Source organism: Pyrus communis, chromosome 9 (genome assembly GCF_963583255.1).
Source record: "Pyrus communis chromosome 9, drPyrComm1.1, whole genome shotgun sequence".
Taxonomy (NCBI): domain Eukaryota; kingdom Viridiplantae; phylum Streptophyta; class Magnoliopsida; order Rosales; family Rosaceae; genus Pyrus; species Pyrus communis.
The window spans coordinates 2,350,204-2,377,412 of record NC_084811.1 but is presented as its reverse complement, the minus strand read 5'-3'; the positions used below and the strand labels follow the sequence as shown (position 1 = coordinate 2,377,412).

The window sequence follows — 27,209 nt, the reverse complement described above, 5'->3', positions numbered from 1 at the left end:
ATGCCTCCAACTGTAAGAGTGGCTCTTCTTAATTTTTTTTTTTATAATAAATATTACTTTGTCAAAACGACATAGTTTCGGATCCTTAGCATGGTGGTTTATATTGAGAGGAATGTTTTTTCTTCCATTGACAATGAAGCTATAATGTAACGTTTTCAAAGTATAAAAACGCGTCGAGGACTATTGTAACTTATATTGTTATCTGTTCTATAAGTTATGAATGATGGAATTATAGTTTAATTTTTAAGGTTATTTTATGTCTAAAAAATGTTTGTAAACTTTTACATGTGACCCCCCGAAATATTTTTCCTGGATCCTCCATTGCTTATAGGTGAGGCTTAAACAAAAAAATAGCAAAATTTTGTTTTGTTAAATAGTCTTTCACCCTCTTTTGGTTGACAAATAAGGTTTTATTAATATGTTGTTCAAATTTAGATAAAAGAAAAATTAACAAAAGGAAAAAAGGTTCAAATATTTTTAAATTAGGTTTTAAATTGTTGATTACAAGTGTTTAAATACGAATTATAATAGATTTTGCACAGAAAAATATATTATGAAGAACATGAATACAATAGTTTGTTGTAGTGGTGACTGTTCACTTTAAATGAGATGTTTTAGATTCGATTCTTGCCAAAGGCGAATTTGAACCACATTATTGTTAGCCCATTGCGAGGCTAAGTCTACCCCCTCCCATTTAGTTTAGCTAATAACGTTTGCTAAAAAAAAAAAATCCCGAACTTTTTACTTTCTCCATTCCTGTCAAGTAAACATACATAAGTTTTACCTTGGTAGTCTATGAAATTACTAAAAAACCAAATCCCACAAAAGCAACTATGGAAACAAAGTCATGAAAAACAATAGCTAGGGAATTGTGAAAAATTCCTATAATAGAACTGCAGGAATATGATCCCACCAATGAGAGCCAACATGATCAACCACATAATTAGCTAAGGAATCAAAAACTTGATTGGCCTCTCGAAAAATATGAGAAAAAAAAAATTTGCACAAACTGAATTATTATCTCAATGAGCCCAACCAATAAGCCTTAATCCAAAACCATAAATTTTTTGTACAAATTCAAATCTTATTAACGCATCGTGTAAAATATTGGCACATATATTTTATTTTATACAAGGATAAACACACAGTTTTGTCTATGTGGGTGAGTCATACACTTTTTGAGCATGCAAAACTTGTGACAAGCGGTTGGCAAAACTTGGAGTTGAAGCATGCCCAAAGAGTGAAGAGTCATGATCCTCGGAACCTTGAGATTAATACCAAGATCGTGAATATTGTGAGGCACACACCAACTGCTTTATCAAGTTTGGCCGTTGTACCAGCTATTAATTTGCTAATTACATAACTAATCTTAATTAATTAGATGTGAACGCTTCTGAAGGGCCAATGATTCCAAATTCGAGTGCTATTTTGATGGCAATTGAGAGTCAAAGAAAAAAAAGGCAAAGAATTTGAATATGCGCTCCAAAAGAAGGGGGTTGGTAATTTCCAAACCATATAATTAATTGAGCAGTTGGGTTTCAATTTTCACATGCTTTCACACCCAAAAAAAAAATTAATTAATTTAGAAAACTGTTTTATATTCTAAGAAGGGAAAGTGGTGGGTGTTGGTGCCTTAAGTCACAAGATAAGGGAATTAGATTCCGCAAGTTGTCAAACAATTCGCACCAAATGGATGATGAATGCCAAGCAAAATGGTCAAGAATTCCACACTATTATTATAAAGGGAACACTCCAAACACCAAATAATGAAATGGTACTTTTTGAAAGGCATCATGCAATAATTAGCATGCTGTTCGAAAGCACAAACAACGAAATTTTATCATGTACATCGCATTCGTCGTTTTTGTAAATTAAAATTAAAATTTATCATTTATAAATGAAGATAAACATTATTAAATTGCAACGTTAAAGATAATCAAGCGAAAAATATGTAGCCCTTTCATTTTTTTTGTCAAACCCATGACCAAGTCATTAGATGAACAAATAATTTCTTTCTTTTTTGGTCCAATGAACAGTTCTTTTCGTATTTTTCCCTCCCTCTCATTTTTGGTCATCATATTCAATTCAAATATATGAATAGAAGATTTAACTAACTTTGGTCCTTTATTTATTTATTTTTTCCTCCCAAAATCCTCTTCAATTTAATATTTTCTTCAAATACTTATATTTTTATATTTTTTAACAAAAAAAAAAGTAAAAGGGTTTTTTTAGCTAAAATTGTTTTTGAAATTGACATAATTCTTTACTTTAGTCTCTGAGATTTAAAATCGATATAACTAGTACCTGAATTTGTTCACCATCAATTATTTTAGTCGTTCCGTGAAAATCTTCATTAAATTGAAGAAAAAAAAGGGCAAAAATACCCCAATTTTTATCAAATCATTTTGGTCAATTGTTTAATAGAGAGTTTTCAAGGAATGACCAATTTTATCAATTTCAAATCTCATGAACGAATTACATCAATTTCAAATCTCAAGAACAAATTCTATCGATTTCAAATCTCGAAGACCAAAGTGAAAAGTTATGCCAATCACAATGACTATTTGGCTAAAAATACCCAGACACAAGATCTAAGTACATAATGTGGTAAAATATTTACCAAGTAAGTTATAAACCCGTTAGTTTAATGCAGTATACATAAAGTCACTAGATAAAACACAAGACATGTTAATCAGAAAAACCACATCTCATTCCATTGATTATATAAAATGAGTGTCAACATTGTCATCTACGCACATGACACCCAGTCTTTTTAAATTTAAAATTTCAGAAAATTGAAAGATAATGTACAAAAAAATTTATACACGTTGAACAAATTGACCTAAGTCGTGGAGGTAAAAATGTAAAAAAAGTTATATAACCAAAACTAATTAAACCGGAGGCCGAGCGGAGCTACTCCTCGACATCCCTGGCTCGGTCGGTTTCTCGCCGTCACTTGCCGCAACCTTTGGCGACAAGAGACTCGACATCCTCGTGAGAAACGACGGCGTTTTGGAGAACACCCACCGGTCCGATTTGAATTGCCGGTCCAACGGCTCGAGCCTTCTGTAGCTCCTCACTCTATTAGTACTGCCACTCTCGCCGGTTCGAGGACCACGCCTCGAACTCCCTTCTCGGGGCAAGACCAACAAGCTAGTGGACCGGTTCAGCTTCCGATTCATGATCTGTTTTCTCACTTCAACCGGTAGTCTCAAGGTGAACCGCTCAGTGTCTTCTCCCGGTTGGACAAGAGAGTGTCCGGTCGAGTGCGACCGCGGGAACAATCTACGCAACCTGCTCGATCTCGATCCGCGTGTACGGTTCCGATTTAGCGTCTGGTTTACGTTCAACAGCTCAGGTTCTTGTTGTGGTTGTTCTAGCATTACCTGGTCATCTCTCTCCGCCGCCGTGTCAACGGCAGCGTGTTGAGCTTCGACGTCGTCAGCCTGCTGCTGATCCGATCCCAACTCAGTGAATTGTGGTGCCGAGTCGCCGGGCTGAGGAACGAGGTTGGCCCGGCAAACGGGACAAGTGGTGTGCGACGCCAGCCACTCGTCGATGCACTCTGGGTGAAACACGTGGTCGCATTTAGGGATCAAACGCAGCGTTTCGTCGTCCTCGAATTCGTTTAAGCAGACGGCGCACTCGAGCGCCTCTTTCCCGATTTTAAGCCCTTTGATTTCGGCGTAGTCGAGGGTGGGGAAGGTGTCGAGGACGGCGGCGTCGAGGCCGCGGGAGGCTGCGCCGCGTCGGGATCGGCCGGTGTGGGTCCCTCCGGGGCGGACGCTGCCGGGTTGGTTGGCTTCGGAGCAGTGGCGGATGTAGATTGAGAAGAAGGCCATGAGGAAGAGGGCGGCGATTAGTACAACGATGATGATGGCCATCGACGGGCTGAACCTCTGGTAGCGGTAAGGGTCGGCTCGATCCGGGTTGGGCTGAGCTCTGACGAGCGAGATTTGCGGAGAAAGGAGGAGGAAGAAGAAGAGAGCGAGGGCCATGTGCCTGGCGGCGCAGGAGAAGAGCGGAGGCATGGTGGTGTGCTAACGTGCGCCGGGGAAAGAGGTTGGAGAAGGAGGAGGGAGAGGGAGTGTGACAGAGGAGAGAGGAGACAGGAGAGTTTATAAACGAATGTTAGAGAGAGAAAGCTAGAGAGAGAGAGAGTGGACAAGTAGAGGCCGGGAAGGTGTCGTGTGGAACAAAGAAGTGTTGAAGACAAAGAACCGAAGATGGGAAACGAGGACTTTCAAGCCATGGGGGGATGGGAGTGGGACCCACGGCCCTGGACATTAACAAGATACGGAAGCACCACTTGGCACTGATGGCAGCTGATATTTATTACTAGTACTACCAACAGAAATATGAGACGTGGCAGAGCAAAAGATAACGTTTTGTTAAACAGAAGTTAACCGATTAAAAATTCGTTAAGTTTGACGCTGTTAATTTATCCTTTTTATTTTTTATTTTTTAAATAGCATAGTTGTCGATTGCTCTGAAATTTGTATAAAATTGTCAATTTGTTTTATGAGATTTAATTGATTACTCTTGGCAAAAAAAAAAAAACATTAATCGATTACTCTCATGAACTTTTATAAATAGCATATTTTCTCCTTGACGCTAGGTTTTATAATTTTTCATCCATCTTAGTCACATGGACATCGCATAGGAAATGCATGAGGGAAAAAAAGGTGATTTTGTTTTGGTAAACTATGTGCAAAGTCAATACTTTGTAGCTGCTAATTGGCTATCATGGCTAATTCAAAAATAAGTGTACGAAATCAAATAGTGGAAGAGAATAAGAAGAATAAAAAAGCAATTTGTTTTGTCTACATTAAGGATAAAATTATTTTATTTATTGCCCTTAAACATTTCTCATATGGCCCAAATGGTTAGAAAATTAAACGGATAATTCCAAAATCTAAGTTGGGGGAAAATTTGGCTAATTATAAAAATTTAAAAGATAATCAGTTAAAATTACATTCAGATAAAAATTAGCAACTCTTTACAAGTTTAGAAGAAAATTGACAAATTCACTTGGTTCGTAACAAGTCTTTGTTCTTACTAATTCATTTCGTTTGATAAAATGGAATTTTGGCTGATATGACACAAATATTCCTCACAAAATACATCAAATTCAGAACCTCACAAAATACATCAAATTCAAAACCAACACACATTTAAACATATCTTCCACCTGCACACATAATTTTTTTTTTTTTTTGACAAACGATAGCGTTAGTGGGTTAATCGACCTGCACCAAGGTGCATTGGGCATCTCATGCTTCAAATATGACCATTTTTACCTTATTTACAATATTTTAGCAATCACGTTGTATAAAACCTACATTTTGAGAAACCCCCCAAGGCGGCTCTTATGCTAAATAAGAATATGTATTTGTAGTCTTTATCCTTGCTTCTCTCCTGATTTAGCAAGCTCATAATTAGGCCGTGGAAATAATTAAGAAACTTTCAACGTACCATCCGTATGTACTACAAAATAACTTCCAACTTAGCAACCTGTTCTTGTCTCTAGTTTATCAGAAACTTCAAGGTAGCTACTTTTACAAAAGATGGACGCCAAATCACAAGTAAGTGGCAGCCAAATGACAAATTAAAAAGGAAAAGAGAAGATGCAAAAAACACAAACCAATTAGGCTGATAAATTTAATGTTTTTCGTTAAAAGTAAACAATACCGGAAGTGTTTTGTTAAGCCTCTCAATCTATAAAGAAAACTAACTAAAAGTCCAAAAAAACTTTCATTTTAATGAAAAATCATTTTTAAAGGCATAATGAATAGTATCAGAAAAAGATATAAATGTAATTTTTTGTTAAAAATAAATCGTACCAAAAATATTTTGTTAAACCTCTCTTATCTATATTCTTCCACTTAGAGTGACTTTGCTATTTTGCAATGGTGCATGGCCTACTTTTATCAACCGAAGAGGGAGACACAATTTTCTTATTATAGTCGAAAGGAGAGGAAGGGAATACAAGCTGGTGGGTCAAAAAGAAGGATAAGAATCTCTAACGGCGTAGAAAGGACGTTAGACGTTAGTAGTTAGACTATCTGTTAGTTTTTTTCTTTAGCTTATGTTTCAGTTGGTGGGTATTACTAGGTGCCAGTGCCATGTAGTAAAAAGATTTTTCAATGTATTTAGAACACGAAATAGAACATCTCATATCATTATAAATTAGGTGTTTTAACGAAAAGTCAACGGTACTGTTTACTTTAACGAAAAATCATATTTTTTAACCTAAAAGTCAATCCAAGTATAATTTATTTTACCTTTTATTTTATCTTTATTATTAAAACTTAAAATTTTCTAATATTTTTTTATTAGTTTTCCTTTATAAATTAGATGAAATTTTTTTTTTTTAAATATTTCTCCAATTGCATTGTGGTTGTCCCGCTCGTCTTCAAAGCGCAATGAAAAATCTATACCATCTAATTTCTCGGGACTTCCTTTGGCTTTTTCCGCGAGGGATTGGTGGGGGTGGGTGACGTCAGCAGCTGGTCATGGGTGGCGTTCCACATCGACTCACGCGCTACTTTTAATAATTCTCCTGGTAATATGCTTGCCTCCAATCCAGTGTCTGTAGTAATTAGAAACTGTTTTTTAAAGAGAGTTTTAATGAAAAGATTCAGTGTTTTTTATTTTAACGAAAAATTATATTTTTATATAAAAAAATTTATCTTGATACCATTTATTTTATTCTTTATTTTGTCCTTACCATTAAAACTTAAAATTTTCAAATCATTTTCATTAGTTTTTATTTTTTTAAAAAGTTTAATTAAATCAGAATCCAAATGGTGGGTTGTTTCCTATTTCTGATTATTTAATGGATTTGATGACTCCTCCAACACGGATAGAGTTTTTTAATGGAAAATGATTTTTGCTTCCTTTTTCTTGCATTATTTCATTCATTATGTTTTTTGACACGATCAAATTTAAAAGAAAAAAGGAAAAAAAATCTAGAATAAAAGAGGAGTGCACATGGATAAAAAGCGAAGATTCACTACTTTTTTCTTGTCTTTTTCCTTATCGTTTTATCATTTAATAAAATGAAGGTTTTGAATTTGATCATCTTTGAAACCCGAAAGAGAAGTATCTAGATTTAGATCTAGTTGATATATCTTATCTAGGACAAGAATACACGAGATTGCACCTCCAAATTTGTTCTATATAATTATCCCTAATTTGACCAGAATTAAAAATAAAAAAAATTCTTTATCGTTATAAACTAGGATTTTCATTTTTCTATAATATCTACAAAATTCTTTTATTGCCAAAGTTTTTAATTCAACTAATTTGACCTAGCCAATATGAAATGAAAAGTCATTCTCAATTAATAATGTGTTTTAGAAAAAGCTCAAAATGTATTTAGTTTTTTTTAATTATTAAAGATAATATTCTAACGGGAGATGAAAGAGTTTGAATGCAAGACGTAGTCAGTAAAGAAAGACTTTATCAAACAGAACAACTCGTCACTTATAAATGGGTTCTATTTATTACAAAACCTAGCAGCCCATCTTTTCCCAAAGTTACAATAAACGAACGGAAAAAGAAGGTTTACCGTGTAATGTTTAGAGTATCTCCAAAAGAAAATCTAAATTTTGTTAAACTAGCTCTTGAATAGTATAAAAAATTATTTTCGCTACTTAGTTTAACTTTTAATGTTAACAACACTTTCCATTTTAACAAACTTTGAATATTTTATTACTAAGAATTCAAAATCAACCCGCTCATTTCTAAATCAGTCTTCTCCCGTTTCGTTTTCTCCTTGCTCAAGGGTTCACCTTTGAGTTTTATTTTATTTTTTAATATATAGCTGATTAGTTGCTCTGTAAATTTAAAGAGTTCATTTTGCTAAATTGGAGACTAAGACTAACTAAATTGGGTCAAGGTATGTATTCAAAAATAATAATAATTGGGTAAAGGTTTGACCAGAGTGGGTCAAACAAATCACAAGAAGTTGAGCAACTTTGTTCTCAGCAGCCGAAAGCATGCTCGCGAGAAATATGGGTCAACATCATACGACGATCAAGGAAATCGAATCGAACGGCTGTCAGAAAGTACTACAAAGAAGAGTTGGAATGTAAGAACTAGGAAGTACCATACAAGCCTCTAGAAGAATCTAAATTCTACATCTTTAATTAGCATGCAAGATGTCACTCAGTATTACAGTACAATGATATTTCTCTTCATTTAGAAGTGAAAGGTCTTAAGTTCGAATCTCGTGAATTACAAATTCGATGCTAAATTAGACTGCTCATTATGTGGTTTAGTCGAACTTTCCCTCATCTTAATATACAAATATCAATGTACTAAAAAAAAATAAAAAAAATAGCATGCAAGATGGTCAACCCAAATCAAATTGGTTGGGCAACCACTGAAAAGTAGCGTGGTCCGAAGGGAACTAGGAAGGGGAAGGGAAGGTGTGGACTTTTGAACTTAACGTTCATGTAAGGTACCATTTTTCTTTTTGTTATAAATCAAAGGGGCATTGGCCTTTCATCATTTTTGTTTGGGTCGAAGTAATATTGCATTTGGAAAGGGATCCTTTTCGGATCCCTTCCTCCTAATCCATCAAATCAGTGAATTCGTGCCATTAAAATTTGATTCAATGGATACAAACAGGGGGTCACTTTAAAAGTTATAATAACTTCAGCCGTTAGAGGATAACTTAGAACCTCCAATTTATGTGTAAATATTCTTAATCATTTGCAAACTATCATTGCGCTCTAGTATTATTCCTCTCCACTTATGATAATGATGTCTCAAGTTAGATTCTCATCAGTGACGTAATTAATACATGATAATGCTCAATATTTGTAGGTTAATAAACTAGAGTATTAAACCCTTTGTGGCCTTTGGACGTGAATTGTAATAAAATGGATACAAAATTTAAGTGGTTCACTCCTCAAAACTGAGCTACATCCACTGTATTGCATGAATTCTATTAATTGCAAGACTAAAGATAGTACTCGGTTAATACATGAATTTTTCTCTCGTTGTTTGTCCGACCCCCTTATTGGAGGTTTCACCCCTTTATATAGGCCCTCAGTGAACGCTTCAACCTTAGGCTTTTCCCACATAGCATTCAATGTGCTACATACATTGAATAGCCTACTGACACCCTTTCACATACAAACTAAACATTTGGTGGTGAAGTGATGGGTGTCCTATTGAGATAGCATGCACTCCCAGTGTAAACGAACTGAGTGGCTTAATTGGGTCCTTGCTGCCGACTTGGAGTTACTAAGTGGCTTGATTGACGTTTGAGTAAACCTTTCCTTGAACACTTGTGTCACAAAGCTGTCAATCTGCCCACGTACTTTTGGCGATCGGCAAACCCTTCGTATACCCTGGTCGGTCGATACTTACCAAACGGACGTGTCCTTTTCTAGGCCCCTTGGGCCTCTTTTGTCGTGACCTTCTCTTGGGCTCATCATACCTCCTTTTCGGGCCGACACCTTCATCCGAGCCTAAAAGTGCCTAGTATTAACAATATCTAATATAGTTGACCAACTGAACGATTTGGCCTAATCTCATGCATGCATATCTTTGACAATACTTCCGCATTCTCAATGTTAGAAACGGACACAAGTTCACATTCTTCCTTAAGAAATTAGAAGACAATAATGGGCAAATTTATAATTTCCAACATGAAAAAAATATTTAGGAAAATACATATTCAAATCCAAATAAAAACTAAGAACACGTACCATGTTTGAATACATTTCTATAAGATATCAGATAAAGAGAATAGAAATTAAACAAATAATTTAAAGCAAAGATTGAAGTTTAAAGGGGCACTTCGATCTAGGTCCAAAAAATTCAGCTATTTTTGAATTGGGTCCACTTGTTTTGCCCCTTGAAAATATATATTTTTTTAAATTCTTTAAATTTGATTTTTTAAAATTTGAATCTTCAAATACCTTTATCTACCCGTTTTCTAATTAAAAATACATTATTACAAATCTTATAAGTTTATAAAAAATTAAAGGAAATATTGCCAAATGTAGATAAAAAATAAAATAAAAAATTTGTGATGTATGTAGAATCTATGATAGTAATAGACTATGAACAAAAACCTATTGTATAGATAGATAATACAAAATAATCTGTGATACAGATAGATTACGAACAAAACGTATTGTATAGGTAGACAACACAACTAATTTGTGATATATAAGTAGATAAATACAATTAATCTTAGATAGATTATTAACAAAATATGTAATATATATAGGTAGATAAATACAATTATTCATGATAGGCATAGTATAATATAAAAAAGATAAAAAATAAAATAAAATAAAGGACAAGTGATATAGATAGATTTTGACAATCCGTCTCTAAATTTATGATTTTATAAATTTTAAATGAATGAAATGATGAAAATACCAATAGAAGCGAGGTTTTTGACGTTCGTTGACCATCATATTGTAACACTTATGAACCATCCTCTTAGCATATCGTCGTAATATTCGTCGTTACAAATGCATGAGCACAAACGGAATTAAAATCTGAGCTACGAAGAAGATTTCATGAAACTACGCAGTACAAGGGTATATTAATAAATACATTATTTCAGATTCACCGTTAATATTTTATTATTATTTTTTCTGATGGGATATCTGTCCGTGGGACCCACTCACGTGGGTCTCCTCACCTCTGTGTCCCCGTGTCCCCGTGTCCCCTCCTTCCTAGTCTCCCGGATGTCTCTCTCTCTCTCACATTATTATTATTTTTCTGTCTTATATTCAAACTCGAGCTCTCTCTTCTCTCTCGTAACTCTCCATCTCAAACTCTCTTCTCTCTGTGAACCACAGAGAAGATAGGACGAAACCCAAACCATCGCACCACATGAGTGGACCACCATCTCCTCCCTCCTGCTGTTTTGCTCAGGGCACCCTAACTTGTGGTCTACTTCCCATTCAGCGACAACCATCATTGTTCACCCATTTAACCTACCATGGTGAGCCTCGAACTCTCAAATCCTTGTTATTTTTAAGTTTTATATTGTTGTTCAACTTTGAAATGAGATTTGGGGGAAGGTTGGTGCAGATGAACCTCGGGGGAGATTCCCCAGAAATTTTGGAAGCTTGGACCCGTGACCATTTAGCCCATTTCAGAGGATTTTTCCGGCCATCTCGGTGACGTTTGGCCCTCGAAACTGGTATAGCCCTGTTCACTTCATTTCTAGCTTCATTTTTGTTTTTGTATCACTAAAAATGGGTATTGAACTAGAAATTAGCCTTCAAAGTTGGGATAAAATATCTTAGATTCTGAAAAACTTAGACCGTGGTCATTTAGTCACTTTCAGGCCATTTTTCCTGCCAGCACCGACCTTAACTCGGCCCTACTTTAGTATGGTTTTGTTCCCGACATTTTTAACTTCAAAATGGCTTTTGAATCATTGAATTTGGTTGGAGATCGAGCTCCAAATGAGCTTTGGAAGTCAGCCCTGAAATCTGGAAATTCTGCAGATTTCTTGAGGAAGGTGCGTGGGCGCGCGTGGATGCGCGTGCGGTGGCCCGTGGAGGAACTTGAAGTTCCTCCTTAGGCTTCTCAATGAGCCGAACCCGAATCTGTTCTTCATTTTCTGAAATTTGACCGTTTTAAAATAGTTCATTTATTAGCCATAATTTGTACGAAACCGAATGAGTACGTTAGTACGTTACATATTTATGTTAATGGTTTTATTTCTAGGTAAAACGCATTGCAAAGATTCTTGATTGTACAAGACGGGTTCGACTCGACAACATGATCTGTGAGTGGGTATTTTTGTTTTCATATATATATATATATATATATATATATATATATATATTGTATGGTTTCCACAAATGCTTTTAATTTGGTTTACGGATATTATGCCATGATTTACTTAATTTTAAAAATGCTGTTATGTGGCTGTGATTTATATTGTCATGGCATATTCATGTGCATTTTACCAGGTCATAAATATTATAGTGTTGTGAAATGCTAAAGGAATTCTATGAGACGCTCAGGTAAATTCAGGTGAGTTTATTGAGTTGTTTGGAATGACTAAGTTATGGCATGCTCATATTCATATAGTGGCTCATCATTGCCACACCCAGGTGTTAGTGCTCAGCCTAGGCCAGGCTAGTCTTTCACGTGTCATTCACATCAGCATTGCACACTTGCTTTGGATCCAAGTAGGTGCTAGCCTTGTCGTACAAATTGCAATATACAATTTTGACTCGTATGTGACAGTGATTAGCGCTAGCCATCATGTGATTGTAGCACTAGAGCATATATTATTACACCTAACCCTGTCGTACAGGTCGCATTAGGTGACTTTGACTCGTGTGCTAGCATAGACTGATGAGCAATAGGTGCAGTCGTACAGATCACATTAGGTGACTTCGACTTGCGTGCTAGTAATGACTGTTGAGCACATGATTATATTTACATTGATGTTGAATTACTATGATGTGGCATACTTCTGATTCAATTGTTGGCATGCATTTGATTTCATACTTATACATAGTATGATTTTTTGGAAACTCTACGTGTTTTACAGTGAGGGGTTAGTATGTTCATAAAGCAAATGGTTTTTATAAACTTTTATTTTTGTGCCCACTCACCCTTCTGTTTTTCGCCCCTCCATGTTTTAGTAGTTGACCTTTCGTATCGACAAGAACTCATGACAAATCTTAGTATAAGTGTTTTATCTCCGAGGGTATAATTCTAAATTCACTCTACTGTACTTTACTAATGCTCTGATGTCACGTGTAAAATGGGTTCATTCTCGCTCACCGACGCATTCTTGTATTTAGGCATTTTTAGGTTTTAAATTTATTCACATTTTCACATCCATACACTTTATGGTTTCTTCACCCTCCAGGTGTCAGCTAGCATAACTCGATTCGGAGTTCAGGTGGACGTTCCAGGTCGGGGTGTGTCATAAAAACAAAAAAAATCGTGAAGAAAAATGACATTGAGGGAGGAAACACTAGAGAAAATGCTAATTCGATGAAGCTTCAAAGTTAAAAAATATAAAAAGGAGAATGAAGCATAAAAAATTAAAAAAAAGAACATGAGACGAAGAACCCAAAATACAAAATTGACTAATACAAATTCTTTTTTTTTTTTTTTTTTTTTTAATAACCAATCAAATGTATATTGATCATCCTTATGGAAGGAGGAGGAGAAGAAGAATATTATGGAAGAATATTACTGGGCAAAATAATGCAGGAAGAGAAAAATATTGTGAGGGAGAAACAAGAAAAGATAATTGAAACAAGAAAAGAGAAATGAATGGTTTGGGGAAGGAGAAGAAAAAAAGGAGATTTAAATCCCTAATCCTATAATTAAGGATAAGATTAACATTAATCACAAACTTAAAAAGCAGTAATTACTTAATTGGTCAATTTAAGGGTAAATTTGGTGAATACAAATAAGCTTATTTGGACAATGAATCACTGGACCTAACCAAAAAATTAAACAAATTTGGACTATAACTAATAATGGCTCATAAAATTGGACTCATATTTAGTTTTCCCAACTTTTTTAAATCTCCATAGATTTGGATATCAAAGAGAAGCAAACATTTAGTAAAATTGAGAGTGTCAGTATCATGTGTGATTTAAGGCTCGTTTGGAAGTGTTTTTAAAATAACTGAAAACGCTTTTGATGAAATGTTTTTGAAACCAATCCTTAGTAAAAACACAAGCTAATCTTAAAAAAGCATTTGAAATGCTGCTTGAAATAAGCACATAACCGGTGCGTCTTCCATAAAGCACTTCAAGTGCCTTTGGAACCCAATTTCTTTAAGCACTTTCAGTCATTTTAAAAACACTTCCAAACAGTCCTTATACATTGCGTTTGTAAAATTTGTTTGATAATTTGATACCCTTCTAGAAAAAACTTGATTACCAAACCATACTGATTAAATTTGACTCTATGCTCATGAAGTCGGAGTTGAAGCTTTAGTTTTTAGCTACGACGTGGACTAGTAGGACTGTAACTGATTATCAAACCCTAATTATGTGATTAATTTATGTAATTAATTTGACTCTACCATTCATTATGTGTGCAATGTGGCTGCAGATAAACCCAAACTTTCAAGATTTAATCATCACATATTCCAGAAATTCGTTGACGTAAAATTCTTTATTTTCCTCCAAGAGAGATGTAGGAATATTAAAAAGTTATAATTTTGTGAACAAGAAATTGACTTTTAATTAAATTAATCCCCAAAGGCCATATGGTAGAGCCACACTTAGATTAATTCAAGGTTATCGACCACCAAGATTTGTATATGAAGTCCAATATCTCCCCAAAAAGTAAAACCCTATCTTCCATTATTTCAATTAAATTCTTCATTTCCTTGTCACATGAATGGGACATTCTGCATTCCACAAGTAAATTCGTACCTAAGATCTGTCATTCACAAGTGAAAAAAAATACCAGTATATCGTAGTATCAAACGGTTTTAATTGGTTCTGCATGCATACTTGCGATTCAATTTCACATTTGATTGCATATATATGTAAGCAGAAAACATGTGTATTTGATTTGAAGAAAACTTAATAAGCCAATTTGGGATGTAAACATTCTATTCGTGTTACATATATATACATATATATATATATATATATGTATATATGTAAATATATATATGTATATGTATATATGTAAATATATATATATATATATATATATATATATATATATATCATCCGTTTCTAATCATCTAAGTTATGTTTAAACTGTTTCTGGGGCTCAAAAGCTTTGATAAAGATTTGTGGGGTGTTTATCCTGTCTCTTTGGGCCTGATTACTTCGCTGCCCCTTTCCTTTGGGCTTTCATTACTGAGTTTTAAGACAAGAAAAATAAAAGGATAAGACAAAAATCTCTGATGCCCGGATCATGCTTCGGCAGGCCAGACGAGTTTATGTGGATTCCAAGGAAGGTCATCTTTGACACTCTAAGCCTGTAATCTGGTTGTACGTACGCACAATAAAACTAAAGAGATATTTGGAGGATTTTGCTGGCATCAGTTGGGGGACCTTGCTAGCTAGTGAGCTTAGAAGACTGATCGTAACACACCTCCTACTTGGTTCTTCGTACGTGAGAGTGAAAATCGATGTATGAGAACCCTTCGAGTTCCTGTTCGATGTATACGATCGGAAAGGCGTATTTTTAACAATGCAATCTTTGGTTTAGGCCTTATGCGTACAAAATGGTTGCATTTCCTTCTTCAAAATGTTAGCTATGTTGAGCCAGTTGTGCCAATGATCCATGAAGAGAAGGACATTGATACTTTTGTGAAAAGTGCAATCATGTCATCAAAGCTATGGGAGTACTTGGCCAATCATTAACAAACAGATGGTCTTTCCAGCTAGTATGGATAGGTCACAGTGTGTGTCTTTCAAACCCTAAAATCTTATGAGGTCCCCAGAAAAACAATATTATTGGCATATTGCTAACAGGATAGTGTTATCCATATATTCATTTTTATCTCTCACACACCTCTTAATTTCCGATCGTCAAATTAAATAAATTGAAAAAGATTAATGGACAAATTTAACAAGAATATATGGGAAGTAAAAAAAAATGGTGTGAATAGCACCACCCTTGATAATACCCATTATACTGAGACAAGAAGGGATTAATTTGTTCATACATACTCTAATGGAGATTAAAAAGGTAGATTGTTTCTTTGAAATGAAAAAGTATCTAACTGGTCAAAAAAGTTGCCATCATGATCATTTGGCAGGCTCAAAAAAAAAGGAAAAGAAAAAAGGAACCCCATATGGGAAACAGGGTCTATTCAATTTTTGCAATCAAATTTCGATTTTGCTTTGAAAATTTTGCGAGTGGTCATTCAAATTTTCAAAGAAACCAAAAAGAAATAATGGCAATGTCAACTTCGGGTTGCGGCCAACAAGTTAGCAGTGCAGGATGAGGATGAGGAATAATGGGCATGGATGTCACCAAATGTTCTCTCTAGGCTCTCTGTGTCTAGGCCTAATATTATGTTGTCTGGATTTTGTTTCGGTTATTCAAAGTAGCTATTATAACAAATCGACCCTAACCATGATGAATGGTTGGAAATTATACTAAACCCTATCAGCAATCCTCATTAACTTTTCGACCGGTGCTACTGCAGAGAGTAATATTAAGTTTGGTAATTCACCGGATTATGTGTTAGTGTTGTTTTTGGATTTCATTTAGGTTTAATTACTAAGGTTCTAACATGTACGCAAACACATTATTTTTGAATAAATCTAGTAAAGAAAACATTTGTGAGCCATAATATCATATACTGTTACTTTTAAGCCAAAAAATCATATCCCATAAGACATTGTTTTGTGTTTAAGACTGAATTAGATCACTCACAAGATTGAATATCGTTGAAGGACAAAATGGATGTCGACTTTAACAAATCGTCCACATCGGGTAATTAAAGCTTTGTCTAGTAGTTTAAATAATCATTAGCGTGCCAATAAACATAGCAATTTTGGTCCTTGTTGTAATTATAAGTTCGTCACATTCATTTTAGTGATCCATGCACATAGTAGGTAACTATATGAGAACATTTAGTAACCCCTGAAAATGTGCAAAAAATGCAAACGCAAGCAAGATATATATTATAAACCATTTGCCCAAGGAACTCTGAGAAACCTTATGACATCCATATGTAGAGCAAGCTGATTGAAAATGACCTCAATCACAACTAGAATCTCAGCAACAATTCCAGTTCCAATACAAGTGGCTTCGCTTGTGTTACTTTCAAATTAACACAAAGTAATTCTTAGAAAAGAACAGAAGCAGTCAACACTGGAGAAATTTAATTTAAGGGAACAAAATTTAGATAATCTGGTTGTTGCCTTGGTGGTATCCGGAATTTCTTGTTTGATATTTCAAACTCTTTTTCGATGGGGTCACAAACTTGAAAGGGAAAAGCTTAAATAAGTCAACATCTGTGTATACTTTGCTTTTCTGTAAATTCTGCTCCAGTACCGGAAGTGTTATTCATATGTCAACGTCCATCATCTTCACATGTATGGAGACCTAGCTGAACCAGTTTTATTCCCTTCAATCATGTTAATATATACTCAGTGTGTACTATTAATTTAGACAAAGATTTGAAAAGAATAATGGAAACGAACAGCTTGCAGTCTATGGTATAATATGAATTATTAGTCTTGTTGGTATGCATTTTCTGCATCTAAATATGGCTATGTTTAGTTTTGTGTAGAAATTGAATCCGAGCTGAAACCGCTGTTTCTAAAGAAAGTGGTATTTGTTGCAGCCGCTGTTTCCTGACTCCTTAGCGGCGGCCCTTGTGTAGGGAACTTATGAATGCGAAAGTTCTTGAGGTATCATAATCATCTGCCACGTGTAGGGTTAAACTGGGCCATGGAGATGGAGCCATGCATGGAGGTGCTCTTCCAAATGCATGAGGACAAATTTCTTTATGTCATTTCGAACAGTATGGCAAACGTTAATCAGGTAAAAGTTACGGTCCACAAATAATGACAGTTCAATAGCAATTTTGCATGCATTACATGCATGCATGCATGTTACATGTAACTAGGGTTTTAGGAGAAATTTTTCAGTGTGACCGGTACACGATGTTGATAGTTATCCCACATCGGTGAGAGACAAGGTTTACTATGTGCTTATATGGTCTTGAGCTACTTCTCATATTGTCAATTGGTTTTATGGTGGAACCCCAACTTTCATCATGGTATCAGAGCAAGGTTGTCCACGTGTGAAGCCCAACGGCCACACGTGCTCCACGTCACCCAGTTGTTGTTCACGTGTAGGCTTGAAAATCAGCTACATGTGCGGGGGAGTGTTGAGAGTTGTCCCACATCAGTGAGGGACAAAGTTTGCTATGTGCTTATATAGTCTTGGGCTACTCCTCATATTGTCAATTGGTTTTATGGTGGAACCTCAATTTCATCAAAAGTGATACACCATGTGTCACTATACAAATGGTGAGATATGTGTGTTAAAAAGTTAATAACTTAAAAAATAACATTTCCCACTACTTATATAAAAAGTTAATAACTTAAAAAATAATATTTCCCACTACTTATATAAAAACATGTGGTGTACCCCGTGTTCCGATCAGAATGAAAAATTTCTCAAATTTTAGAATGTAAAGTCATCCCTACGAAAATTCTTATTTTTCCACCAAGGATTGTTCTACATGGCCCTATGTGGTATAACAGAATACTTGCCCATTTTCTAGCAATCATGAATCTATATAATTGTTTGATGGAGTCCTTCTGCATATAACACTGCAGATGTACCAAAGTGGACGACTAGACTGGAATTAATGTTTAATTAAAGTATGCAAATTCGACCGTTAACTGCACCAATGCATCTACTACAACTGTAGGTGCATTGTAAAATTTTCGTTGTTGATGTTCACAGCTGCCTTTACTTGAGCTTACTACTGACTTTAATTCTTATTGTGGTTTTGATTTCATGTCTAACTGAGTAATGTAACTTATCGATCATGAGTTCCACACCACGTAATTGCGATTATCACTCATCTAAACGTCCATATGGAGTCGATATGGATTGATGCCCCTATTTCTCCCATTTCTTTTTATGAATGAAACATGGAAATAGTATTGTTAATTGCAAGATTAAAGAGCAGCACTTGGCCACAATTAGACATAAATATATAGTACTCATGTAAATTAAACCAAGAGAACAAAGAGAAGTTCAAAATTTAGTACACCAAACCAAGCAAATTAAACAGCATTAATTTAGACATATATATATATATATATATATATATAGTAACCATGTAAAGTAAACAATACATATTAACAAAATCCAAAATCCCTATACAGATAATCTATTATATATACACTTTAGAAAAGTGAAAGGGCTTTTTAGCCACTTAGATGAGATGAAATCAAAGCCTTGAGAAGAAAGGATTTGATTGGAGGCAGGCGAATACACTTTTTTCTTGTTAGAATTGGAAATAATAACAATGATGAAGCAAAGGTATTCAGTGTAGGACAGGTTGGTGAAAGACGTACGGGGGCGGTCGACAGATTGATTAAAGCTTTTAGACGACAACAATTTTTGCTGTTTGTTACGATGGATCTGGATAAAGCGTCTGCCTTTAATTATGTATTTTGTTGCTGAATTTGGTACTAAAATAGCCAACAGGATTCTCTCCGAATCCTTTTCATGAGGATTTTGAAGATTCGTGAATTGTGTCCGTTTATCGTATATCGTGCGGTCAGCTTTTATCAAGTACTGCTTGTGTTTAATTTTAAATAAAAATATTTAAAATAATTTATGACTCATGATGTACGATGAACAAATATGATTGACAGATCTCCAGAATTCTCACAAAGAAGATCTGACGAGGATCTGGATTCCTAAAATAGACCAACGACAGTGGTAATTCAATGGCCTTTACACACACACACACACACACACATATATATATATATATATAATAATAATAATATTTTTTGCATGCACAACAAAACACAAACTATATGCACAAATGTAGTTATCATTAATCTAGATAAATCTTGAAGAAAGTTAGGGTTTTATCATAAAATTAATTGGCAAAATAGAAAGTAGTTCAACACTTATAAGCCTATACAAGGTTTATTCTTTCACCGATATGAGAGTCTTTGTTACTTTCATATGCTCACATATCATAGATTAAGAAGAAAAAGAAAACAAAACCTATCCTGTATTTGTTGGGAGCAAAATCATAAATTGCTTGGAAATTGAAAAAGAAGTAAACATATCTTGTGCTTATATAAGGTTTAGTGGGAAAATGTTTAAAGGACTAAACTGATTGTATTAAGGAAAATATAGATGCATAAGGATTTTTAATGGACTTGTGCTGATCAGTGTAAACCCATTAGGGTTATTTAGCTTATACAATATCCTAAAATTCATACTAAACACGTCACAAAATAATTCTCCTCGTTTAATATTATAACCTATTGAGTAAAAACCAGTTGAAAAGCCTTACTAGCCCGTCGGGAGAGATTCAAAAGGATGTCTATTACCTCATAAATCCAGATTAGTGCGTTTGTTTGATTTAATTCGTATGAACACTTTTTTAGAACATATATCACAGTATTTTGAAACTAAAAAGTACAAAACACGAATTTATACGTGATGATTTGTGTAACAATATTATACCCATATATCATCCAATCACAAAAGCTTTCTCAATTCTCCCGAGTTTGGAGTCAGATCGAGGGAATATATAAATTAAGCACTTATCATAATCATGCACGAGAGAGAGTGCTCACAAGAAGGAGGGTGTGGTGGGGTATTGAGAATTCACATCGTAGAATATAAGGAATACAAAGCAAATAGTGTTTTCATTTTTTCCTCTGTAGATTGTCCGGACGTCTTATAGGTATCTTTCAAAGTCCTTTGGTGTTTCCGCATGAAGTAAAGATAAAGCAAAGCAACCATTGTTTGATTAGTTGGACCATAAAAAAAGAAAAGAAAAGAAACCATTGTTTCTTTCTGGGAACAGCAAGAGCAAATGGAATGCATGGTCTAATTAATCATGGCCGTGGATCTGAGAATTATGTATAGTCTGCAGCTGTACCACATGTACTGTTGACTGTTCTGTCTAGGAACAAAACTAAACAATTATATACTCCGGTGAAGTGAAGAAAGGCGTTATCATTAGTTAAGGTCGTAATTATATGGAAATTAGCTTGAATCGCATCGCATGCAGATCTTATGCAAACTGCTGCGCCCGACCAAGGGCTATTTGGACAGTTTTTTGTATTCAGCAACAAAACTTATCGTTTTAGTTTTGTTCCTAGTACTAGGGTCTTCCAGAAGGAATAGGAATTATAATAAATTTCTTATTTGCTATTAGGGTTTAAGAATTAAGATTGCTCTCTGTTTGTTATATCTTTATAAATATACCTCTTCTAACTCTATACAAATTTACATTTTGGAAAGGTGTAGTATTCTTGGAAATCTTGTAAAAAAAATTTCACTTATATCTATGAAAATGTTAAAGTTTTGCAATCAGTTTCCCTTAATGCATTTGTAGGTATACATAGAACCGTCAGAACATTAGGACTGTCCCTTAAACTAGCTAGCTAAGGTAGATAAATTTGGTTGGTTGTTTATGTCAGACATTCAGAGAGACAGGTCATTGGCGCATTCCTAGCTACATTGATATTGTCTCAACTTGACTACCTATTTTTAGGTGTTAGATTTTCTTTTTCACAAAAGATCTCAGTGTTATTAGTGGAACCATACGCTTATATATTTTATTTTATTTTTCAATCATCCAATGTGAGACTTATATGCAACATGTCCCCTCACGTGAGATCAACACATAGTTGGCCACACGTGCAACCAATCCTAGATCGGAGGTTAAGCGCAGAACTATGGTGGTACATTAAACCCGGTAACTCGAGCACGACACGAACCCACATGACCCACGATCAAACCCGTTATGATACCATGTCAGATATTCAAATAGGCGGGTCATTAGCCCATCCCTAAACACACCGATATTGTCCCACATTAACCATCTATTGCTAGATGTTAGATTTTATCACAAAATATTTCAATATTATTAAGAGTGAAAATATACATATTATATATTTTATTATTTTATCAATTCTCCAATGTGCGACTTATATACAACAGTTTATACCTAAGTATAATAAACCCAAGTCTACATATGAAGGGAGACAGATTTACAGTTGCACGAGGCAGCCCATCTACAGAAACATGCTAGCTCAATCAATCCATCTCTAAATGACATAAAGTTCAATATTACCTCCATCACTGCTAGTAGTGCCATAGAACTATGTAGTAAATAGTTTGTTAATATTAATGTTAACTATAGACCCTACGATCCACTACTCTACTTATTCTGAATTATATGGCTTTTACTCAAATACTTGAGTCCACGTGAAAGTGATAAATAGGGAATTTACTATGGGTCTATGATCAGTCATGCTTAATAATGTTGGTTATGATAATTTTTAGTTAGGTAAAGAATCGTATAAACATAAGGGTCGGTGGTACTATCTACACATTTATTTTTAGAGAATTTTAATGAAAAGCTCCCGGTACTATTCACTTAACGAAAAATCACATTTTTACACTAAAAAGTCAATCATGGTATTATTCACTTTACCCTGTATTTTGTCCTTATCTTTAAAACTCAAAGTTTTCAAGCCATTTTCATTAGTTTTCCTTTATTTTTATCTCTCAATTCTCACACAACTTTATTAATTTTTAGCCGTTGGATCAAATAAATTGAAGAATATTAATAGACAAAAATTAATAAGGAAAACTAATGAAAATAGTTTGAAATTTTTTAGTTTTAACGATAATGACAAATAAGTAAAGTGAATAGTACCATGATTGACTTTTTAGTGTAAAAATGTGGTTTTTTGTTAAAGTGAACATACCGGAAACTTTTCGTTAAAGTTCCCAAATTAATAAAGTTGTGTGAAAGATAAAAGGGAGTATGTGCATAGCACTACCCTAAGCATAATTAGGGTACTGAGCTGTGAAACACAATTAGGGTTTTCATTGCACCAAATAGATTAATAAATATAGGACAAAGACTAAATAGTCCGGAGGGGTGTGTGTTTCCACATCCTACGGCAAAAACAAAATCCAAATCCTTGACAATGTTAAATAACTTGCATTCATTAAAAATATGGGCACGTGAATTATTCAACTTCTTAAAACTTTCATGTGTTTACTAACACTGATTTAATTTCTTCCCTTCGTTTAAATATATTCCTAATTTAACATCTAAATCTAACAAATCTATCATTTAACAATATATATATATATATATATATAATTTTCTTCCCTTACTTCTCCTATCCCTAAGTCGTCAGATTTCAATTCATCTCTCATTCTTGTTAATTAAACATGTCTGCTTCAATTCTTCAAAACTACGCTAAAATATGGTTAGGCCAATCCTTTAATTATCCACCGACTCCCTGAGCCACGCAGCATTGCGAATTCATGCATGCATTTGAACTATCAACTTCACCAAAACTTGAAATCAAAGAGAAAATCTGCGCTCAAGCTCGATATTGGAAGACTTTGAATGCTATGAAAAAGACAACCGATTAATTTGTTCAAGGAAAATGAGAAGTTTAGTTTATTAATTAATTTATTTAAACATTGATCTTTGACTTGATCAAAGTGTTAATTGATGTGAGAGACTGGATCAAAATTAACACATAATGTAAAAATTAATTAGCTGGTGCCATCTTATAGAGACCTAATTCATGGGACCAATTAACCGGCCGGTCTGCCGGCGTAATGCCTAATAGTCGACTGGACTATCTAGCTCTAACTGCAGACCAGCTTTGACTGTATTCGCAGGATCGATGATCTACCTTCTAAAAAATCATGCATCCTTTGAATTTCTTATCAATTTTGTCAACGTTACCTCTAGACCTAAGGTCCAAACTTACATTAAAGTGTGAACGTGTGTTTGTAGATAACAAATTTCTTATCATTTTTCTAAAAAAATGGGGACATCCTCTTGACCGTTAAATTTGACTTTAATGAAATTGTGTGGCCTATGATTTAATCTCAACTACACAATTTCATTAAAGTCAATCCAACGGTCAAGAAGTTGTCCCCATTTAAAAAAAAAAATAGAGATCCATCTTGTTAAAGGGCCTATATATATCGATCAGTACAATTTATAATACTTTTTGCATCAAATGAGACAATACAGTGGGAAATAGCATAAATTTGGTTTGTCTTCAAATGGGTAAGCGATACTATAGTATATATCTATACAAGTGTTCCACATATTTTTATTTTATTAATAACAGACTAGGTGAGTCGAGTTACACATAAATCTTGGTCATTGATTTACCATATAGCAGTCTTACTCTCTACACCTATACAAAATGGTTAGAAAGAATCAAGACCCTGACTTTTAGCCATGAAGTACAAAGTAAGACTACTTCCTTCCGGTTCAGAGCAATTAGAAAGAGCTAACTTGCTGATGCAACAAGCCCCCTCCTCGTCCTCTATTCTAAAAATTTATTGAATATAAAAGCATACAAGCCGGAGAAGCCAAAACCCACAAAGAAAAACAATACATCATTCACTTGGAACCAAAGTCTCAAACCGAGCCAAGCGAATTGCTAATAAACCACATGGATGATCAACTCCAAATTTAGCTAATCAATCTGCCACCGAAAAGGTGTAGAACACATTAATTTGAGAAGTGGAAGGCTGGCAAGCCAACAAAGTCTAAAAACAAAGCAGAACAAACCACCAAAGAATGCATTAATAATTGCATAAAGTTCTGCAAAGAAAGAATTGCGATGGCCAATACCCTTACAGAAACCACCAAGAAACCGACCATGACAATCCCTGAAAACTCCACCGTATGTAGCAGGACCGGGATTTTCCTTAGACAAACTATCTGTATTAAGTTTAATCCAAGAGTCATGAAGAAGACCATAACACGAGAAGAATAGTAGGGGCTTTGTGAGGAATATGATGAATCCTTAGAGAAAAAATGATACGAGTATCTAAACTTTGAGAGTATCCAGGATTAAACTTCCCACCATAAACCAGCCCAAAAATAATAGACATGTAAAGACAATGGAAAGAGATTGATCTGCCCTTATAAATAAACTTGTTCCGAATTTTCCAAACAGCCAAAATCATAAAAATAAAATAAAAATAAAAAAATGAAAAAAAAACCCCGCAAAATTTAGAAATTGTGCAATTGATGAGAAAAGCATATTAAAAAAAAACAGCCAAAGAATCTAAAAAAAAAAAAGCGAAGACAAAGAGATTGTGCAACTCAAGAAGCAATTGCCATGTATGTGTCACATGCTTTTAGCATGGTTTTGATACGATCGAACACTCTACTTAACTAAAATTCTACTATGATAGGACCACATAGCACTTTTTTGTATTCTTTTCCCATAATAGATTAACTCAACCACGGACAATGTAATGGTTAATAATATTTTCAAGAAGATGCTTGCAGTCTAGATCATAAATAAAAAGGTCAAAGACAAATCGTTTAGCTATTAAACGAGTGGTTAATCCAAAATTGTTTTGTATTAGATGCATCCAAGCGAGGGCCAGTTGGGTCTACAAGTATTCTCTTCTATTCTATCAAATCCCAAGAAATCAAGCTAAGCAAATGGTGAGTTAATTCTGCACATGTCTTGGAGCTCTAGGAGAAACTTTTGTATATATAATGAACACTCTTATATAGTGATATTATTTTACGTGTTTTAAAATGAGTGAACGATATAATTGATATGTGTCACTTCTATAATATATTAATAAAAAAATAATGTGTTATAATTTGAATAAAATAATAAAAAAATTACGCGATTGTTCCGAATACACTTAAAATTACTCGTTTTTAGAGCATAAGTTTCTTACCCTTAATTTTTATTAAGACTAATGTTATGTGGTTTTTGAGAATCTAAAGCATTGTGTACCTCATATAGTAGACTCAATTCATAAAAAGATTTGTGTTTTTAAGTGCCAGCAAAAACTCATTTCGTTAACCGAAAAAACATCCATATAAAATTAACCAAGTTCAGGAACTACTTATAGTCTAATACTATATTGTTTTTAAGGGCCTGATTTGGTGTTTTATTGGTGGCAGTTAGCATGAACTCATGCATAAGATAAGAGAATTCCAATCCTATATTTTGATAAAACAAATACTTTTAGGATACCATCTTACTAAACTCAAAATGTTTACTTTGTTCTAAAAATTTTATGCATTCCACCAACTTTCATTGGTCTTGGTACGTACCACAAATACGCGATTATGATATGTGTTGAGAATGAATCCGATATTGATGAGAGAATGGGCCTTATATAAACTTACAAGTAAGTTGAGATATTCCCTATATTATCAACATGTTTTATAGTGGAAAGTGGAAAGTGGAAACCTAACTTTCTTCGTGGGATCAGAGCAAGTTGTCACACGTGTGAAGCCCAACAACCACACATGCTCCACGTCTTCTCATTTATGTTGTCCATACGTTAGGTTTGAAAATTTTCTATACGTGAGGGGACATATTGATAATGAATCCCACATTGATAGGATGAAGGGTCTTACATGGACTTATAAATAAGTTAAGTTATTCTTCATATTACCAATTAAATTTATGGTAGAATCTTAACTTTCTTCTAACATGTTACTGTAACATGTCTTTGCCTTTGCTGATTACATTTTTAGTTAAAAAGAAAACAATTTTAAAGGAGATCGAAATGGTGATATAAAATATTTCCTTATTCAAGTTTCAATAAAGATGAACCTAACTAGTACAAATGAAATATGAAACACAGTAGCCTAACATTCAGTGGACTCCTGTGTATGATCTACTTACAGACATCTTAATGAAGGCTATGAAGTGAAACTCCTCTCTTTGAAAGACCTACAAGTAGTACTGCACTAGTCTTACAAGTAGTACTACACTAGTCTTTGGGGAGATGATGGAGGTTATATAGACCTATGGCAAAACATGTACACACATACACGCATATACATATACATTATACATGTACCAATTAATATTAGTTCATACAAGGAAAATGTTAGGAAACTTCTCATTTGAAATTTCTTGTTCTACTTTTTCGGCTCTCCTTCTCATTTATATTTCATGATGCATGATCTTAATCATCTATTTTTTAAGGCCACTCTTTAAAGATCATGTGTAAAAAAATTCGAAAGCATTTAGTTACCAAATAATTATCCAATAAATAGATGAATTATGTTTTTCAACTAGAGAAGTGATTTCCACATACCATTTTCCTTCACACTCACGTTTAGTTTTGTTAATTAATTTGGATTGAAGAATTCAAAAGCGAATGAATAGACATAATTAACATGATGTGCAGAAAGTCAAAAATCGTGTATAAATCATTTTCTTTCAATTACACGTTTTTTTTTTCTTTTTTTTCAGAGTTTATTTTTAACTGGTGAACTAAAAACTAAACAATTTGAATCATTTTGTAACATTATAAATTGAGAAGAATTAAGAAAGTAGAACGAAAATGTGTGAGCGAGAAGATTCCTAGCACCCATACTTCATATAATTCACACAAAAATGAGAGATGTACAGTGATTGTGTCACATTGTAGAGTGGTGATGTAGCAATTGGTTGTTTGTATTGGATATATAGCATTGATTCCTTCGTACAAGCCTATGC

General features: G+C 34.3%; 1 protein-coding gene and 1 long non-coding RNA gene across 2 annotated transcripts; one reads left to right on the top strand and one right to left on the bottom strand.

Annotated features, from left to right (window-relative positions):
- Window positions 1-2,688: 2,688 nt before the first annotated feature.
- LOC137745792 (E3 ubiquitin-protein ligase ATL6-like) lies at window positions 2,689-4,186 on the bottom strand. Its single transcript, XM_068485805.1, has one exon. The coding sequence runs from the start codon at window positions 4,029-4,031 to the stop codon at window positions 2,892-2,894; it is 1,140 nt and encodes a 379-aa protein (XP_068341906.1). The 5' UTR covers window positions 4,032-4,186; the 3' UTR covers window positions 2,689-2,891.
- Window positions 4,187-10,777: 6,591 nt separating this feature from the next.
- Window positions 10,778-11,820, top strand: LOC137745998 (uncharacterized). The gene is made up of 3 exons (XR_011069757.1): window positions 10,778-10,981; window positions 11,061-11,182; window positions 11,716-11,820. It is a non-coding gene; the product is annotated as an uncharacterized lncRNA (long non-coding RNA).
- The last annotated feature ends 15,389 nt before the right edge of the window (window positions 11,821-27,209 follow it).

Excerpts from the sequence above, each read along its gene's own strand:
- LOC137745792 (XM_068485805.1), bottom strand. The coding sequence starts at position 4,031 with ATGCCTCCGCTCTTCTCCTGCGCCGCCAGGCACATGGCCCTCGCTCTC.